This window comes from Oreochromis niloticus, linkage group LG23, assembly GCF_001858045.2.
Source record: "Oreochromis niloticus isolate F11D_XX linkage group LG23, O_niloticus_UMD_NMBU, whole genome shotgun sequence".
Taxonomy (NCBI): Eukaryota; Metazoa; Chordata; class Actinopteri; order Cichliformes; family Cichlidae; genus Oreochromis; species Oreochromis niloticus.
Window position 1 is genome coordinate 29,170,399 of NC_031986.2, and position 19,779 is coordinate 29,190,177.

Below are 19,779 nucleotides of genomic sequence, written 5' to 3' on the forward strand. Positions count from 1 at the left end.
AAAATCATGACAGCATTTACACGATATCACCCACTACTAACACTACTTAATTTACTATCAATTACTTCAATTTATCTTCTGAAAAATTACTGCTATTTATACAGCACAAGACTTAAGAATATTTAACAGGAGCAAGTTTCATTTTTCCCTGGTTTTACTACCACACTGTTCACCAAAACGGCAGCAAACCTTCACTGTCTTATCCAGAAGGGTCACCTCTTCACCCTCACATGGAAGAAGTAATCTGATTGGCATGGTGGTATGTTGGAAGTGATAGCAGAGCCGTACGTTTGAAGCAGGTCCCTTGTGTAGCGCTGGAACCCAGTCACGGTGTTTCATCCATTTCATTGGCTGGTTTGCCTGCAATAATGCCAAATAATTAGCAAGTCTATAAATAGAACATAGTTCTGCAAAATCACTCATTAGGATGTTTTTTTTTTCTAATTTGCTATGACCTTAGAGTGTCTGTGAAGGTTCTCAGTCATCCAGGTCATCGTAGTCAAAGGAGTTTGCAAAGAAAAGCGTCTGGACTTCTTTGAGTTGCTTGAAGACGTTTCACCTCTCATCCGAGAAGCTTCTTCAGTTCTAAGGTCAAATGGCCGAGAGTCCCAGATTTAAACCCAGTGGGAGTATCCCCCCAAGGAGGGACAAAGGACCCCCTGGTGATCCTCTAATCACATGCGCCAAGGTGTGAAAGCGGGTGAGGGACCTAATCAGCCAGGGTTTCGGGTGAGCTCATTGTGAAACCTGGCCCCACCCTATCATGTGATTTCCTGAGGTCAGATGGCCCAGGATGTGAGTGGGCGTTAAGGCGTCTGGGGAGGGAACTCAAAACTGGATTATAGATGGCAGACAGTTGGTGTCGTAAACCACCGCCTCTGTTCAAAGATGGTCGCTCACAGTGGACATAGATGGCCTCTTTCACTCCTCTTTCAAACCATCTGTCCTCTCTGTCCAATATGTGAACATTGGCATCCTCGAAAGAGTGACCTTTATCCTTAAGATGCAGGTGGACTGCTGAGTCTTGTCCTGTGGAGGTGGCTCTTCTATGTTGTGCCATGCGCTTGTGAAGTGGCTGTTTGGTCTCTCCAATGTAGAGGTCTGGGCATTCCTCACTGCACTGTACAGCATATACCACGTTGTTCAGTCTGTGTTTTGGAGTTTTGTCTTTCGGGTGAACCAGTTTGTGTCTGAGTGTGTTGCTGGGTCTGAAGTACACTGGGATGTCGTGCTTGGAGAAAACTCTCCTGAGTTTCTCTGATACACCGGCTACATAGGGGATGACAATGTTGTTGCGTCTGTCTTTCTTATCCTCCCTCGCTGGTGTCTGATCTTCTTTTCTGTGCCTCTTTGCTGACTTTATGAACGCCCAGTTAGGATAACCACATGTTTTCAGTGCTCCCTTTACATGTGTGTGTTCCTTCTTTTTCCCTTCAGGCTTAGAGGGAACAAGTTCTGCCTGGTGGTGTAGGGTCCTAATTACCCCAAGTTTGTGTTCCAGAGGGTGATGGGAGTCAAAGAGGAGGTACTGGTCCGTGTGTGTGGGCTTCCGGTAAACTTCAATGTTGAGGTTGCCATTCTCTTCAATGTGCACAGCGCAGTCCAGGAAAGGCAAACAGTTATCCTTTGTGTCTTCCCTGGTGAACTTGATGTTTTTATCCACAGCATTAATGTGCGTAGTGAAGGATTCCACTTCTTGTGTCTTGATTTTGACCCAGGTGTCGTCTACATATCTGTACCAGTGGCTGGGTACTCTCCCTTTAAAAGAGCCAAGAGCCTTTCTTTCCACTTCCTCCATGTAAAGGTTGGCTACAATAGGTGACACAGGGGAGCCCATGGCACAGCCATGTTTTTGTCTGTAGAAGCCTTCGTTGTATTTGAAGTATGTTGTGGTAAGGCAGAGGTCTAACAGTGTGCAGATCTGATCGGGTGTGAAGTTGGTCCTGTCTTCCAAGGAGCTGTCTTCTTGTAGTCGTTTTCTGACAGTCTCCACTGCTTGCGTGGTGGGTATGCAAGTGAAGAGAGAGACTACATCAAAGGACACCATGGTTTCATCTGGATCCAGGGTAAGTTTCTGGACCTTGTCGGTGAAGTCGGTGGAGTTCTTGATGTGGTGTGTTCCCCACGAGAGGTGCCAGGATGGTAGCAAGGTGTTTCGCAATGTTATAAGTGGCTGAGTTTATGCTACTGACTATGGGTCTGAGTGGGACCCCTTCCTTGTGGATCTTAGGAAGTCCATAAATGCAGGGTATGGCATCCCCTGGATAAAGGCGGTGATATTTGAGGCGGTCAATGATTTTGTCCTTTTCAAGGTCTTGAAGGCAAGCTATAACTTTCTTTTTGTAGCTGCTTGTGGGGTCTCGTTTTAAAGCTTCGTAGGTGTTGTTGTCACTGAGGAGAGTAGTGATCTTTGTGTGGTAATCTGTTGTGTTTAGGACCACGGTGCACCTTCCCTTATCCGCTGGTAATATAGTGATGTTGTGGTCTTTGCTCAGGGAAGCGACGGCTTTCACACCTTGGCGCATGTGATTAGAGGATCACCAGGGGGTCCTTTGTCCCTCCTTGGGGGGATACTCCCACTGGGTTTAAATCTGGGACTCTCGGCCATTTGACCTTAGAACTGAAGAAGCTTCTCGGATGAGAGGTGAAACATCTTCAAGCAACTCAAAGAAGTCCAGACGCTTTTCTTTGCAAACTCCTTTGACTATGACCTTAGAGTGCATCGAAAAGAAAACTAATAGGCTATCTGGTCTTTAAGTGATGGCGTGACAAATCCTGCTTCCGGGCATAAAGTAGTTTGCGTTTAATATGGGTTTTGTGTTGTTAACATGTTTAATGTTTTGTATTGTCTTCTATTTAATCTCAAAAAGCTCCTAAAAACAGTCATTGATCACTGTTGGCCTCCCTCGGCTTTTATCACCACTAATCATTTGAAAGCTCAGTTTTTAAAACCTTACGATGTAGCTACAGCCCAGCCCATGCAGCAGTATATGAATGACTAATCCTATTCATCCTTGTGGATGGATTATCTCAGTTGTTCTCCTGGCTGAAGTTTGGTCCGTTTACAGCATCCTGCCATGAGATTACATTTGTTCCTGACCGACGAGAATCCGCATGATAACTTTTATCAAGTGGAAAAAGTTAAGAGTGTTTATATTATGCTCACATAGCTGTGTCGCTAGCGGTCACGTAGCACATCGTTATACACCAGCTAGCCAAACTTCAGTAACCCTACAAACGTCACTGCTGTTTAGTTTTCTGTCTTCATTTATGTTGGAAGTGATAGCAGAGCTGTACGTTTGAATTTGTTTCCAAAATCCCTCAGTCAGGACATGCTATATTGTATTTAGATGGAATCTAGCGAGCTAACTTCCTGCCAATTTGGTTTTCATGGATGCCTGGATGATAAACTCAATTGTTACACCTATAGAGCAGAACGCTGATAATTTTATTACAGATGAAAGACTTTAGATAGTTTTTCAACTCTCAGTGATGCCACAGTGATCGTGTGATTTATGGAACTGCAGTGGAGTTTGAGCCCAGACACGGCTAATGATGTCAGACTTAAAGACCGGATAAAGAGTGATATGAACATACCGGAATGAAAATGTCTGGAGCACACCAACAGATATTTGGAGATGGAAGAGAACTGGATAGCAGCTCGTCTCACAGCTGCTATCCAGACTAGACGCCTTCTTTTGGTAACATCCGATACACGAGCTGCCTCATGTTGCTTCCAAGTGGGGAAAGAATGAAAAGATAAACGATTTTCAACCTTTTTCCCTTGCCGGTCGTGCGATCTAACTTTACAACTGAACACACCTCACGTACGAACCATAGCTGGTGTTATCCGTGTACTTTTGCTCCTCTTTCGCTAGCGTTTTGTTCGGCCCAGAAACATGGCGCCTCAACCAAAAATTTCTGGTCACGCCCCCTCTCGTGACATCACTCTCCAAAAGCCCTATTAGGCTAATCGTTGTGTCACTTCCGGTATTTCAGACAATCCCTTTCCGTCAAGGATTTTTAATTTGTTGTGGATTTTTAATTTGTTGCGGTTTTTTAATTTGTTGCGGTTTTTTAATTTGTTGCGCTTTGCACTTCCCAGCCACCGTAAATATCAAAGTTGAGATTTTGTCAAAGTACAGGCACCATGAAAAATGTTAGTTGATTTTTTAAACATATCCTAAAAAAAACATACACATTTACATATAAACATATATACAGTCAAAGCGCTCTGGAATGATTCTGTTTAATTAAAAAAAAATCATATTCAGTAAATATCCCATGAATCCATCTTCAGTCTCATTTCCACTTTCTGCTTTGAGCTCTGTGCGAATCTGTCTGTACAGTCACATGATCAAGAGTGTGTCAGCAGGAGCACCGCAGGTTTCAGTGTGAGTGCAGTGATATGATGATCCAGACGTTTGATTTCTGACAACATCCAGCTACATCACAACAGCACATGTTTATGTCTGTAGCTCAGGGGGTCTACTAATTGGAAGGTTGGTGGTTTGATGCCCGCCTGCTGCAGTGTGCATGCCTAAGAGTATGTGGGTAAGATACTGAACCCCAAGCTGCTCTGTGGGGCATGAATGTTAGATAGAAAACGTTTAGAAGAAAAAGTGGTTGTGTGAATGAGGCATATTGTATAAGCAATCAGTGTTTAGGTAGAAAAGCACTATGTAAGGACCAGTCCATTTACCATTTAGTCTTATTCTAGGGGAGAAGACCATTTGTTGGCTGTTCTCCTTCATGATGGTCCACACTGAGGAGAGAAGCACATTAGATTAAAGCTAAAGGCTCTGACACATCTGTAGAGACATCAGTGAAGCTCACTCGCTCAGCAAGTCCCTGTCTTACCTTTCATTCTGATAACGTGCTGCTTGTCCTGTTTTTCCTCCTACAGAAAGAAGACAGCATTAGTTTTTAGATAAAGCAGTGTTATAATCATCTGATACAGTGAAAACTGACAAAGAGACACAAACATGGATCCTGTGTTTTTCTCTGTGATTAAACAAAATCAGTAAAATAAAATTGGTGTCACAAAATATGATGTTGCAGTGAATAAAAAAAAACATTTCATCATCCTCACCTCTCCTTTTTTAAGTACCAAAATAATAATCCTCCTCCAATAATTAAAATTATAACAGCTACAGCTCCACCAACAGCTGTTCCCACATTAACACTGCCTTCTCCACACTGAGCATCAGCTGCAGATGTTCCTGCTGTTATCAGCTGAAGGTTGAGTGAGTAACATCTGGAAGGACAGAGGGACACTGTTAGGGGACATGTACAGATGTTGCACATGTGTCTCTGAAGCTTCACTTACCGTGTGTGTGGCTGACAGGAGTGAAATGTTCCATCTGAAAATGTTCCACTGCTGCAGTCAGAGCACTCAGTGTCTGTGGATGCTGTTCCTGATGACAACATGACAACAACAACATGTGTGAATCAGTGTGGACTGACACTCTGACACCTTAAACTTAATCTGCCCTCACTAATGCTGAACACCACCTCTCTGCCAGTATCCATCTGTCTGCACTCTCACTGAACCTCCAACATTAAAAGTCTGGGTTTCTGGTCGATTGATAAGCTACAGTGAAGGATTGCTACAACTCCTCTTCTTCAGCCTGTGCTTTGAGGATTCTGACAGTAGCGACTCGGGGGAGTTGACTCATTTAAACTAACATAATCATCCTGTTGTAATCAGGTTTCTGTAATCAAGTCTGTTTAATCCAAACTTCTGGCTCATAACTACAACTTCACTGCGTATAAAATGCTTTAACAGTGGACATAGCGTTTTTCACCTGCATGTATATGTGTCCGCTCGAATCCCCAGCCTCTAAAACATCACCAAACTTACTCCAGAATACCTCTCTCTCTTCTCACTGACCTCCGACATGTGGGCTGTACACAGAGACAACATTCAACATCCCTCCTTTGAGTTTCAGGTTCAGACTCATGATCCTGTCTGAGCCTCCCTCCACCTCCACAACACTGTTTACATACTATTATTTTAATGTTACCCCTACTCCATTCCCCTTTCTATCTACACCATGGTGCAGTTTGAATCCCCCTCCAGTGACCCTGGCCTTGCCTCCCTTCCACCTGCTCTCTTGTACACACACTATTATCTACGTTCCTTCTCTCCATCATAAAAGCAGCTCTCTTTCTTTACCATCACAGTCCCTACTCTCCCTTTCCTTTACTTCTCTCTCACTGCCTCCTAACATACCTTCCTCTGTTGGCCAACAGCTCCAACCTCCAAACCTCATTCTCGATGAGTCAGAATATTGATTTGGCAAAGATTTTATGCCAGATGCCCTTCCTGTACCATCCACCCAGCTTTTTTTTTTTTTTTTTTTTTTTTTTATATAGACAAGACTAGCAAACTTAAATGTACACAAACCAACCATTGTGACTGATGTACTGTCCTGGTTTACAGTGTTTGTGTTCCTGTGCTCTCTCACAGCTGTGTCCTGTAGGCTGGACACAGTAGAATCCCTCCAGTGGTTCACAGAGTGTATCTGATGTTACTGTACACGGTGTCTTTATTCTGAGACCAGAACCTGCCAACAGAAAAAGAACATACTCAACATGTTTCATCATGTATCTGTGAAAAAAATCTTCAGCTCCGTGTTCATGATATCTGACTGAAAGACACTGATGTACATCTTTCCTGATGTTACATCAAGAAAGATGTACATCATCTTGATGAATATTTGGATTCATGGACAAAGATATCCCTTAATGTCTTGATTTGATGTAAAATTAACAATGCATAACTGTGTTGAGATCTGATTCAGTGTCAGGGAATGAAGATGTGAACGTAAATGTACCCGAGTCACAGTTTGTACAGTGATGACATCGTTCCAGTCCATTAGGTTTATCAGTGTAGGTTCCAGTCATGCAGGGCAGACAGGATGTGCTTGAATCCACAGTGCAGTGAGTTTTCACTCGACGTCCTGATGAAAAGAAAAGCAAGAAATCAAAGCTAGCCTTTTTTCACTGTGTATCCAACTTGTGTGCATAGAAAACACATGCATTCATCATTCAGTTGGTTTTTACCTGCAAGACACTTCGGACAGCATTCATTTCCTATCTGATACTCTCCTTGATGGCACGAGAGGCCGAGACCACTGAAGACTGTCATCAGAATTATCTGAGGAAAAACAAAAGGTTTTAAGTTTTTGACCATCCACTGCTTACAAACTAACAATAAGCTTAAGTAAAACAAAGAGCACACCAGAAATGCTGCGGCATTCACAGGTTTCCTTCTTGAAGACATCTGATCTGACACGCTGAAAGTTTCCTTGGTCCAAAAGAAGAAGAAGAAACATGTCTTTGAGATTTTAGATGATGGAGTTCTAACCAGAAGAACAGCTGGACAATACCTTGAAACACAAAGAAATTACAAGTTAGAGATTAGCCAGCAGCAGGCCTTAAAGAGTTCCAGTGGATGATGAACCAATGAAGTTAGATCAGGATTACTGACACATAATGAAGCTGATGCTGTTTACACAAGACTTCACACACAGGTGAGAGTGAAACAGCATCAGGGGAGGCAGGGGAAAGATTTTAGCAGCCACATTTGTGTTGGGAGGAAATTATTTAACCTGTCAGCACAGCCTCCATGGTCACAGTATGAGCTTACGTGATAGAGACGCAGTCTAATGGTCAACTAAACATGAAACCGCTGGATTGTACCAGGTAAACTTGTAACATGAAGTGAACTATTAAACCATCAATTATTAACCACAATTATTATTCTAACATTTTAATGCATTTAAAAGCTATTTTAATTCAGTGATTCATATTCATTTATATAACCACAGAGATAGACAGCAGCCTCAATAAGGCCACACTGTTCACAAAATAATTAAAGGAGCACAGAAAACAGATCCAATTTGTAACTCTGACAGGGCTCTTCCTGTTCCTTCTTGGATAAAGGTGCAGATACTGGCCCTGCTGATGGATTAAGGCCTTCTATAACCCTGTCCAGCTCTCTTCCATCTTCTTCAGACTGTACTGGGACACTCCACAAACCTTCTGATAATGCCACAGGCTGAGGTTGGCCCCTCAAGTACACCTGTTGTTAATTTCCTGCACACCAAAGCAGCTGAAACTGAGTAACAAAGCCCTCTGTTACTCAACTGAGCAGATAAATCCCTTTAGTTTGACTTAATGTTATACTCTGATTAAAAAGTGTTCCTGTAATTTTGAGCAGTTGAATATAATTATAATTAGCCAGGAGTGTATATTACAGTTACATTAGGACTTACACAAGCACTTACAAGAGCTAGCCCGGTAAAATGACAGAGCACAGTAGACACATGTGCAAGCAAATGAAGTTGTTGATGATGGTAGCATATTCTTCCCCAAAAAACAATTAGAGAGGGATTTAAGTGTTAAAATTCAGGAAGGAGAATGAGGGGGTGGCAATTTCAGTTTTCTGCAAAAAAACAAAACAAGTTTGGAGAAGTGCAACTAGCCCACACTCTCAGAAACAGATAACTGCCAATAGCTCTTAAAACATAAGAGCAGAAAAATAAAGTGTTAAACATTGAGCATGTCTGTAAGAAATCTGTGCGACAGAAAGAGATATTAGGAGACTAAATTATTCCATTGGTTGAAGATCTGGTGAAAACTGAAAACCTGTAGTGAGGTCAGTGGGATAAAAAAAAAGAAAATAAGTGTTAAATCTGTTCTTCCAGATTGAATTGACATAGGATAGGCTTCCCATGGTGGTGATGGGAAGACGGGAATTTAACTGATTCATCAAAGATCTCAGAAAGAAACAAGAAGACATTAACAACAAGATTTTCCTAAACCTTCTTGTGAAGAAAATAAAATATAAATAAAGAGCTGTGAGTCTTGATCTGGATCAGGCCAACACCAAAAGGTGCAATTACCAACAATACTGCCATGGATACTTCCTGATATAGCTGTATTTCAAGTAGCTCATAAAGTACAGTGATCACTATTATAATACCATAATTAAAGAAAAAGCTCAAATGAAAATGAACTGGACCATAATTTATTTGAAAAGGAGTCAAGAAGTTAAAGTTATCAGCCCATATTCCATTTTAAATTCCGAATGCGCTTTATGTCACACAAGTCCAGTCAGAGGCTTCTTTATGGTTTGAATTTATAGCAAACATTTGAACTTTGCATATTTTGCATTTCGTATCCAAAGATAAATTTGGACATGAAAGGTGATATGTCAAATACTGACATGTATTTGCATGAACTGGAGGTAGAAACCTCCAAAGGTTGATTCTGTTCATCTGGACGTAGCGTTTTGTGGGGGAACGTTTCGTCACTCATCCAACTAACTTCTTCAGTCTCAGCTGACTGCAGGTTTCCCCAATCTTATAACCAGTACATTGCATAATGACTGAAACCAGCCCACTGAAGGAACAATGGACTGGGAGTTCAGTTCCTTAATCTTAATATAAAGCTTTTCACAGTGGGTACATTCATATAACAGCAGTCAGCACTGTCACGTGGATATATTTGTCCAGCACCTGCATGTTACAGTCCGTAATAACTGAATAAGTATGTCAATACAGCTGTTTACCAGCTCATCACAAAATAAATTATTCAGTACATAAGTCCAGGCTGTACTGCAGTCTTATCAGATGACTTCACATTGAGAGAATGTCAGCTATGAACGGAACATTAGAGTACGTAAAGGTCGCTATGAATAATAGGACAGCGTTTTCTCCTGTATCTTCTCCAGTCACCTCTCCGTCCTTAAACCCGATCACGTTTCAATCCAGGCCAAGGAAAGGAGGGTAGTAAAAGGAGGTAGGAAGAACACTTGAACGCTCCCATTTTGTGTTTTAAATAACAAAAATCACGGACACGTAGCTACTTCCGCACGTCTACTTCCTGGAACAGAAAATCTGTCGTACTCGCAGCGGATCAATAAAGCTGATGGTGCTGCTGTATAAGCGCCATCACTAATGCCCGGTCAGTGACGGGCGCTCACGGATTACCTTAGCGGTGTCGTTCTGTCTGAAAGCCAACTCAAAATAGCATTTAGCCGGAAACGAGAAGTTTACCCTCTCCGCCATTACACGAAATCTTTTTTATACGGATGACGTCACCGCGAGGCGACAAACTCACGTCCACGTCCCACGAATCTGCCCGTCCTCCACAGTCCAGGTAGGACAGAGGGGAAGGGGGTGCGACAGGGGGTATATGGCAGTTTCCCCCACCGAGATGCGCTCCCGTGCCTTCACCCACAAGCCTGAGTACTTGTACTGGAAGCGACTGCTGAATGCTGATTGGTTGATTCGTGGGCCGGTGTTGTGCCAAAGTAGTTACCCCCGGCAAAAATTGTTTCCCCATCCACGAGAGCGCGCAAAGTAGGAGGAGCCACTTGCCCAGCTCCGTTCTGTACGCTACTTGTCACTGATCTGCAGTCGACGCAATAAAGAGTAAAAGCTGGAAAACAGCAGACTCGATTAATTTAATATTAGTTTCGTGACATTGTAATGTGCAATATGTGGAAGACAATTTACCTTAAACTGTACACTGAAATAACCTGCTGGGAATACTTTGTCTAGAAAAATACTTTGATAACATAATACTCTAAAACCAGACGCGATCATGGCAACACGTCGCTCTCCGGTGAATTTACACTCGGTTTACACTTTGTGGCGAAGCTATCACTAAGGAGTTTATTTGCAAAATAAGTCACAGTATAACCAATAACTACAGTAACTTTGGAGACGATGTCTTATTCACAGCAAAAGTTATGGAGGGATACAGATTTTATCAGGCTGTGTGGCATCGGCTGCCAAAATGTGTGTCCCCCCCCCCCATCTGTAATCCATATTGGCTTTGCTATCACAAAGGGTATATTTGCCAAATAAGTCACAGTATAACCAATAAGTACAGTAACTTTGGTGACGATGTCTTATTCACAGCAAAAGTTATGGAGGGATACAGATTTTATCAGGCTGTGTGGCATCGGCTGCCAAAATGTGTGCCCCCCCCCATCTGTAATCCATATTGGCTTTGCTATCACAAAGGGTATATTTGCCAAATAAGTCACAGTATAACCAATAAGTACAGTAACTTTGGTGACGATTTCTTCTTCACAGCAAAAGTTATGGAGGGATACAGATTTTATCAGGCTGTGTGGCATCGGCTGCCAAAATGTGTGCCCCCCCACCCCCCAATCTATAATGATGCACATTGGCAGGGTTTTTCTTTGTAAATAAATAAAATTTAAAACAACGTTTAAATATATATATTTATCGTCTTTGTAAGTAACAGGGCTTTTCAAAATTTTGCAAGTTAGTTTTGGCCAACCTTTCGTAGGCCTACTCGACTCCGACATTGTCAAATTTTTCCAAAATCTCAGGTCACGTGGGTTTTCCTCATCAATTATGCAAATTAGCTCACATTGTGCGCACGAACCGAAAACCAGAGTGCCTCTGAGCTAACTAGAAGATTACTTTACAATTTGTTTTCGAAAATAACAAACACCACAAGAGGATGGAACCAGACGAGTACAAGATTTTGGTTGCATATAAACTGAAAGGCGAGTATCCAGCGCTTTTCACGAAGAAAGAGAAGTTTCTTCTCCGAAGAAAAGCTGCTATTTACGACATTGAAGGTAATAACAGCAACTTCGTAACTTTTATAAATGTCATCAATACATATATATTAACACATATACAAAGGCATAATGTGTAGTCTTAATTTGCACTAACCGATTTAATTAGCTTGACCTTTCTTTGACCTAGTTAACCCCGGTTAATAGGCACATGGGCGTTTATTAAAGTAAAAGTTTTAAGGTTTGCTATTAAGAAGACAGCGTTAACTAAGAACTGTTTTTGTCCTTTTATAGCTTAACTACAATATATTACGTCGTAATTACTTTTGGAGTGGTATGTGCCACACCCTTTTACGCAGGTGTACCCACTGTTATGTCTTTATGTCTTTAAATTACATATGTGGAAAATTACGGACAGCAGGAAATTTGGAATTAAACTACTTTGAATTGATATTTGTACAAAAGATAACTCCATGATATCTGAAGGCCATTAGTTATAATGACTTTACACATCCATCACTTTGTTTAGTATCACTAATACAGTCTTGTGAGTGGCATAATCTTTTTGGCTTCTGAAGTAGTCATACTGTCATAAATATAGAGAACCAGTCCAATAGTCACCCCCAAGTTATATCACATACATAATTGATTCATTACATTGAAGATGTATTGTCATGACTTTTACCACATATAGACCTGTCGTGGTTTAAACAACTATAATAAACTTTTCTATTTTCTTGTTTATGTTTAGGGGAGCAGTTGTTTTACTGGCGCTACAAAGGCACAGACAAAACCATAAAGACAACGGTAGTCTGTGGGGCTGATGAGGCAAACACAATTTTTTCAGATTTTCATGCCAGTCCTACTGGGGCCCATTGCGGGCAAACAAAAACAAGAGAAGCCATTTCAAAGCGGTTCTACTGGCCAGGGATGTCAGTGGACATCAATAATTGGGTGGGTACTCCAAAACAAACTCTATGTAATTTGACTACAGCTAATTTATTTTAAGAGGAACACAGCAATGTTTCTGTATCTCTCATAATAAGTTATGTAAACCTTGATCATCAACTCTTGTGTTTCTTATTGAATTGCTTTTATTTTTGATTAGGTTTCCCAGTGTGCACTTTGCCAGGCAAGTGCTGCAACAATTAAAAAACCAGCGGAATACATTCCGATAAAGGTTAGTCATCGACCATAGCAAATAATCACATTTAATCACACAATGTTTTCATTGCTTAGAAACCTACTGATTATATACTTGAAAAAATTATAACAGTAGACTAGCATTCTGTGTAATTTCAGTATTATTAACTTAACTATGATTTTCTTTTTAAGGTCTCTCAGCCATTTGAACTGGTTGGGATGGACCTTATTGGAAAACTTACTGAAACCAACAATGGACATCAATACATGTGTTTTTATTGATTATTTTACAAAATGGCCACAAGCATACCCTTTAAAGTCAAAATCAGCCGGGGAAGTGACAAACTGTCTCATAAAATTTGTCCACCAGTTCGAAGCCCCCAAAAGGATTCTTACTGACCAAGGCAAAGAATTTGTCAATTCTGTAAGTACTTTAGTCTTTGGCAAAAATATGTGAACTCATATTTGAATAATTTTTTGAAAATGGTTAATTTTCTGGTCTTTATAAATCTGTTTTTGAGATATTAGTATGACAGCTGTTTATTTAAATTCTTATTGTAATGTGCTTATAGTCAGTGTATGTTAGAGTGAATTGTTAAATGTTTGTCATTTTTATGCTTGCCATCCATTTCTACATTTTTTAACTGTAGGATGAAAGGAATTCCACAGTCCCCTCCCCAGATTCTCGAGGTTCTGGGTGAGGGGCTGTGGTCTTTTGTTGCGGATACATCCTGTCTGGAGGATCTGCTTCTTTTGATGTAGACTTCCTGCGTTTACGACCCTTTGGTCAGCAGGAGGTAACACACACACACACACACACACACACACACACATTCTTACCTACATACAGAAGTTCACACATATACATATAATGCCTTAGAACCATGTGGGCGTTGCTTTGCTGTGTTTTGTGTGAACTGTCTCTCGGTGGAAGGCAGCGAGAGGAGGCCGGATTTGGGGTCATTTTCGTGCTGGACACAGAGGAGGCCTCCCTTGCGCAAGTAATCGATCGCTGACTGTCTTGTTTTCATTCATGATGAATAAGTCTCTAGAATTAGCGGGGTTTGTGGGAACAGACCCAACAGTGTATATAACTTTCTTTTGTAGCTCAACAAAAGGGTTTGCGGATTGTTAAAAATTAAAAGAAGCCTCTGCTCCCCCTATCACCCACAAACAAATGGGCTGGTGGAGAAAATGAATGGCACCATCCAGAGGTAAATTCTTGGAGTACATGTTATACATTTATGGGGGTTCCCTTCAACAAAAACATGAATGAATGACATTAAACTATTAAAAAATGTAAATGATCTTTCATATGAATGTCTTCTATGTGCTTTCATTGTCAGAGCCCTGTGTAAAGTCGTTGGCGACCAACCAGAAATGTGGGATGAGTATCTGGATGTTGTAATGTTTGGACTCAGAACTAAAAAACAAGTGACCACCAAATACTCACCTTATTACCTAATGTTTGGCAGAGAGGCTCGCTATCCTTCCGAAATCCCAGAAGAGTTCATGGTATGTCTTTCTGTCTGTGACAAACTACACGGAAATCCCACACAACGAAACTTTTTTTAGTTTTTGAGGCGCAGGCAGATCAGTTTCAATGGATGCTACGTCACCGCCATAAAAGCACTACACCACTGAATATTTTTATGGATTGTTCAAACCCTCAATAACAGTTTTCTTCATGTCCAATCAATCCCAAGATACACTGAAGCTTTGCCAGAAATACATTGTGTCTTAAAACCTTACCAAAGACACTTAATGTAAATTTTCACTGTATTTCTCAGTTCTTTTATGTATTATCTGTGTATCTTACACAAATTATAGTAATGATAGACATGTCTTTTGATTCAAAGGTTGATGAGAGTGTGGAAGACATTGTGGGGCAGGAGGAGCTGTCGGAAGACATTCAAAAGCATCAAAAGCTGTTGGAACTGGTGAAGGACAATGTGGTCAAAGCTCAGGAAAAAACAAAGGGCAAAATAAAAATGATGAAGAGAGATGTCGTCTTCAAAGTTGGTGACAAAGTTTTAAGAGCTAACATAAGAAGCCAGCAGAGGAAAGGGGGAAAACTTGAAGCAAACTTTTTAGGCCCTTACATTATTACAGCAATCCAAGGTAAAAGTGCAGATCTTCAGGATTCCAATGGGACAATCATTCCAAAAGTAAATATTGACCAACTAAAGTTAAGCAAAGACAGCATGCCAAGAGTACCACACCGGGGTTCAAAGAAAACAGCAGCCACATTACCAACAGCACAACCAGGTCCAGCAGCACCACAAGCTGCAGCAGCACCAGCATCTGCTCTAGCTTCACAGGCTACAGCAGCACCAGTGGCGGTAGCACCACCACCACCTCCTCCTAGAGCTACACAGCCTACAGCACCAATGGCATCACTTACATCACTATCAGTTCAAACACAACATCCATCTCCAGTTCCACAAGGTATAGCAATAACGGTATCAGATCCAGAGTCAGGAGCAACAGCACAGAAAGAGAACGAACCAGCCACAAGTGCTACAGCACCAGAATACGCTACAGCTGTACAAACCGAATCCCAAACAGCAGCAGACCCAGCCTCAAAGACCATAACAGCAGACCAGGCCTCACAAACCACAACGGCAGACCAGGCCTCACAAACCACAACGGCAGCAGACCCAGCATCACAGACCACAACAGCAGCAGACCCATCCTCACAGACCACAGCTCCAAATGCTACAACCACACAAGCCTCAGCTCCACAGATTACAGCCCAGCAATCTACAGCACAAACCATGGAAGCAACAGTTCCACTTGTGACACCAGCCCCAGCAACAGCCACACAAGCTAGCCCTGCACCACCTCCAGCATCACCATCTCAGAGATACACTGAACCTGTTGCAGAGAAATGTAAATAAATATAATATTTTTTTATTTTTTAAAAAAGGACTTTTGTTCCTATGACAGTGTTTGTTTCAGTACTCTGTAGATCATGGCATAGCAAATTTTATACCTTTAAAAAGATTTTTTTTAGGTATATTTCCTAACAGAATATTTAAATTTAACAATATGTTAATGCTTTAAAAAAAAAAAACCTTCATGGGGCAAAACATTATAGAAAACTTGTAAAAGGATGTAAGCCACATGTGTAAAATTACACAAATGAAAAAGTGAGTCCTTCAAAACTGTGAATCTTTCTTTTGTTGTTGTGGAACCCAGAATGTTCATGATTGATATTGTACATCTGATGTACACTAAGAGTGAAAAGTTTGGACACACCTCCATTTTAATGTTGCTTCTTAATTTCCTTGTCTATTTTGTAGATTCATTGTTGATTAGAACTCGAGGCATCAAAACTATGAATGGACACATATGGAGCACTAACCCTAACACAAATGATGTAGTAAACCAAAAAATATGAACGAACCAAAAATATTTTTTATATCTTATATTCTTCAAGTTAGCCACCCTTTGCTTTGATCACTGCTTTGCACACTCTAGGCCTTCTGTCAGTGAGCTTCATGGGGTAGTCACATAAGATGATTGTCACTGCATGAAAAGCATGAACACACAGAAAAACACTGAATGGGAAGTGTGTCCCTAATTTTGACTAGTAGTGTATGTTCTTCATTTTCTTCTTTTCTGAAATTGCTGTCATATATGCTGTTAGTGACATAGAATGCCCACTACAAGCAGTATATTAATGTTGTGATGATGACTGCCTGCCAGCAATAGTTCGAAAGATCAAATACTCTTTAAGAAGCTGCTTTTAACAGCCCAGAAATTGACACTCTATTTTAAAGACAATAAAACTAGTTTTGGAGGAGAAAAATAACATTTTTCCAGAAATGGTTATGTAATAGTAAAGGCCACAGGTGCAAGCCTTGAGCCTGAGTATTTTAAAACATATTCATGTAGCTTCAACTAAACATAATTTTAAAAAATTGTTTTAATAGGTGTTTCTGCTGGAAAAAAAATTTGATAGGGGGCAAGAGCATTTCTATTGCTATGTATTTAAATTCCTTTTCTTTTATTAATATGAATTTATTTAAATTTCTTTAGAGGACATTGTAAGTGTAACTTTACCCCCAAATAAAAGCAAATTTAAGTGCTCTTTTTTTTCTACAAAATACAATGTTAAACCATGTGCCCATTTTATCAGCGTCTTAAAAGTATTTACCCTGAAACACGCCTTTTGTCAGACAACTACATAAGAAATTATGCATTTTAAATTTTGATTTACATTTAGTCCTGATGACTTATCTCTTTTTCTCATTACTTTTTGTAGATATAATGGATGCCTGGGCTGGAAAGAGTCCTCACGTTCTACTCTCCAAAATTGGTGCTTACAAATTATTCTACTGGGATATCCAACAAATTGGTCCGGACATGGAGTTGGAAAGTGAGGTACAGTGATCTTTACTGACAACAATGCAACTATCAGTGTTTTATTACTTGACAACAGTTAAAAAATGTTTACATTTTGTATTCGCAGTCTATTAATGCATATCTTGCGATCATGGTGAGACAATGCAATCGCCATAATTCAGCCAAAGCAGCATTCATTGATTCATTTTCAATGACTGCCATTTAGAAGAGAAAAGCTCCAAGACTCAAGGTAGGTATCTCTAGAAAGAATCTTGTGTGTATTGTTTAAGTACCTCGGATCATATCCACATCCAGATTTAGATTGGATAACAGCTTATGGAGAAAGAACGAATTGAGACTGGGGTTAGTAGATGTGGATAGTTTATTAGACTTGCCAGTTCTCTTTTGTTCTCTGCTTGTCTGGTTTCCTCCTTTTTTTGTACACACTCCAATCAATGCTTGATTTGAGATTTGCAAACATTTGGGCTAATATCTCTTTTGAAATCATCAACACTGCTTCATCTCTTTAATAGGTACCTTTTTATTCTCAAGTGATTCATACGTCACTGTTAAAGAGGCTTAATAAAGCATTACACATTATTTTGCAGATGGCACAATGATCGCATTGAAAATGAGTGAAAATGAACTCCATGTCCAAAGAAAATCCTTAGAAAGACCTTTATTAGTCTTGGAGGAAGTAATGTGCAAAACCACTTATAAAAAATATAAGATAGTCCAGCTTCTTGCACAGTTTAAAGAAATGAGGGGTGAATCATGGCTGTCACAGAGTACTTTATAAGTGGATGATATATAATATATCATAAATTGCTTTAATAAAAAAGGACTCTAAACAACATGTTATTGCATTTCTTTTTTTATGTCTGAAGTTAGTATTTTTATTCTTTTGTTTCAATTTAAGATCAAACCCATGGAGCATGAAGTGATTCTGGGAATTGTAAATGAACATCATCACTGGACATTAGTGGTAAAAAAAAATAATTGCATTTACAATATTCATCAAATCAGTTTTATAAGAAAAATGCATGGCATGCAGATAATCTTAAGTCTTGAATTATTACATGTAATTCTCCACATAATTTTACTGTAGGTCATTTACCCACAAGAAAAGAAGTCGCTGTATCTTGATCCACTCGGAGAAACTAAACAAAGTATCCAAAATTGTTTGGAATCAACAAGGTAAGGATAACTGCTCAAATTTATTTTGACCCTTTATTAAACTCTTTGTTGCTGTTGTTATTTTTGTGTTTATTATGACAATTACAAGTATGATGTCAATCAAAAAATAAATGGTACTCAGAATTAAAAAACTAGCAGCAACAGGTTTAAATTTTTGTGTTCGCCTTCTGATATTGTGGTGTTATGGGTTAATTTTGCCTTTAAAGAGAAGTCTCCCCATGTTTCAATGTTTATTTGAGGACCTGATGTCTGTATGAGATGATGTTTTTACATTAGAAAATATAGCACGGGGATATTAATGTTTAGTAGTTGCATAAAGTGTTGCGGAGGTTTAGCACTAAAACATCAGACAAATGTCTAAAATAATTTCACATAGGTTATACATGTGTGAATTCATCTTTGCTTCTCCTCCACATCTCTTCAAAGTGTACTGTGTAAGTGATTGATTTCTATATCATGGGAGGAAACAGGAAAATAAAAACACAAGTAATTGTCCACGAAAATGCGTTGTAGACTTTTAAAAAGTAATGATTTTAACAAAACAGTGTGGTCAGTGTTCTTAACTTGATGTTCAACAGACACTTAAGCTCTCCATACTGTTCACCTTTTTGTGTCACCAAAATTTTAAAACATGTTATTTGTTTTTATTGTACTTGTCTTTCAGGGCATTCATGCGAAAAAAAGGATGCAACGTCTCAAGATGGACTTGTGACACAGTCAAACACCCAAAACAATTGGACGCTACCTCATGTGGAGTCTTTGCATTGAAAGTACGAGTCTTAACCGTAATACATACATACATATATATATACGAGAATATTGGAAATGTTGTGTTGTAATAAATGTTAATGACAGGAAAAGGAATATAAGATAATTACACAATAAAAGAAAGAAATTGATTCACAGCAAACAAATTTCTATAAAATAACATTTACGATATTAGCCTATTTAGTCATCTTAGAATCTCTTTTTCAGTTTGCTGAAAAGATCTTGCGAAAAGAGTCAATAGACTTTCCGTCTACAAAAAAGGCCATAAACACACACAGGCTGCAAATTGCCACCACTCTCCTCCTAGAGACAGGTAACTCATTTTCCACCATTCAGTGTTCTGACATCATGAATATTTTCATCATGATAGCTGTAGAAACAAACCATATAGTTGTTTGAATGAAGTAATAAGTGCAGTAGGTAGTATACTCTATGTGCTATTTTTTCACTTTTTAAAACAGATGACTTGACAAACATCTGTCTTTTCTGCGGAGAAGAAGAGCATGAAACTGACAACAAATGGGTAATGTCATCATGAAAGACGGCTAAATGTTATGATCAATTCCCGTAAATGAAATTTTAACATTGGGAGTTATAATTATTTATTTTTTTTACAGATTCAGTGTGAGATGTGTTTGCGGTGGTTCCACCAGCTCTGCGTGAAAAGCCCACCACCAGAAGACGTGTTTATTTGTTTCGCTTGTACATAGTTGACACTAAAGGTGCACAGCTAGTGTTCTTATGGCACA

General features: G+C 39.8%; 1 protein-coding gene and 1 long non-coding RNA gene across 9 annotated transcripts; one reads left to right on the forward strand and one right to left on the reverse strand.

Moving 5' to 3' along the window:
• Positions 1-296: 296 nt before the first annotated feature.
• On the reverse strand, positions 297-10,570 carry LOC100703705 (tumor necrosis factor receptor superfamily member 14). 6 transcript variants are annotated; one of them, XM_025902897.1, is made up of 10 exons: positions 9,236-9,963; positions 7,247-7,394; positions 7,069-7,162; positions 6,840-6,965; positions 6,414-6,569; positions 5,330-5,417; positions 5,093-5,257; positions 4,861-4,900; positions 4,703-4,765; positions 297-360 (listed from the first exon to the last, which is right to left on the reverse strand). In XM_025902897.1, the coding sequence occupies exons 1-8, from the start codon at positions 9,325-9,327 to the stop codon at positions 4,864-4,866; spliced, it is 906 nt and encodes a 301-aa protein (XP_025758682.1). In that variant the 5' UTR covers positions 9,328-9,963; the 3' UTR covers positions 297-360; positions 4,703-4,765; positions 4,861-4,863. The 6 variants fall into 6 exon arrangements, with proteins under 6 accessions (XP_025758682.1, XP_019207145.1, XP_019207144.1 ...); XM_019351600.2 differs by lacking the exons at positions 297-360; positions 9,236-9,963 and adding exons at positions 4,234-4,579; positions 10,132-10,570; XM_019351599.2 differs by lacking the exons at positions 297-360; positions 9,236-9,963 and adding exons at positions 4,234-4,579; positions 10,002-10,137.
• Positions 10,571-11,253: 683 nt separating this feature from the next.
• LOC102082316 (actin cytoskeleton-regulatory complex protein pan1) lies at positions 11,254-19,256 on the forward strand. 3 transcript variants are annotated; one of them, XR_003216331.1, is made up of 13 exons: positions 11,254-11,632; positions 12,324-12,526; positions 12,681-12,752; positions 12,908-13,139; positions 13,823-13,929; positions 14,062-14,230; positions 14,575-15,607; positions 16,986-17,104; positions 17,193-17,315; positions 17,985-18,050; positions 18,174-18,262; positions 18,927-19,032; positions 19,238-19,256. It is a non-coding gene; the product is annotated as an actin cytoskeleton-regulatory complex protein pan1 (long non-coding RNA). The 3 variants fall into 3 exon arrangements; XR_002058294.2 differs by having other exon boundaries at positions 18,174-19,032; XR_002058295.2 differs by lacking the exons at positions 18,927-19,032; positions 19,238-19,256 and having other exon boundaries at positions 18,190-18,737.
• Positions 19,257-19,779: the final 523 nt, after the last annotated feature.

Excerpts from the sequence above, each read along its gene's own strand:
- LOC100703705 (XM_025902897.1), bottom strand. The coding sequence starts at position 9,327 with ATGAGTGACGAAACGTTCCCCCACAAAACGCTACGTCCAGATGAACAG. Across the intron at positions 7,163-7,246 it reads TGAATGCCGCAGCATTTCTG|ATAATTCTGATGACAGTCTT; the intron begins GTGTGCTCTTTG and ends GTTTTTCCTCAG. Across the intron at positions 6,570-6,839 it reads CTGTACAAACTGTGACTCGG|GTTCTGGTCTCAGAATAAAG; the intron begins GTACATTTACGT and ends TTCTGTTGGCAG.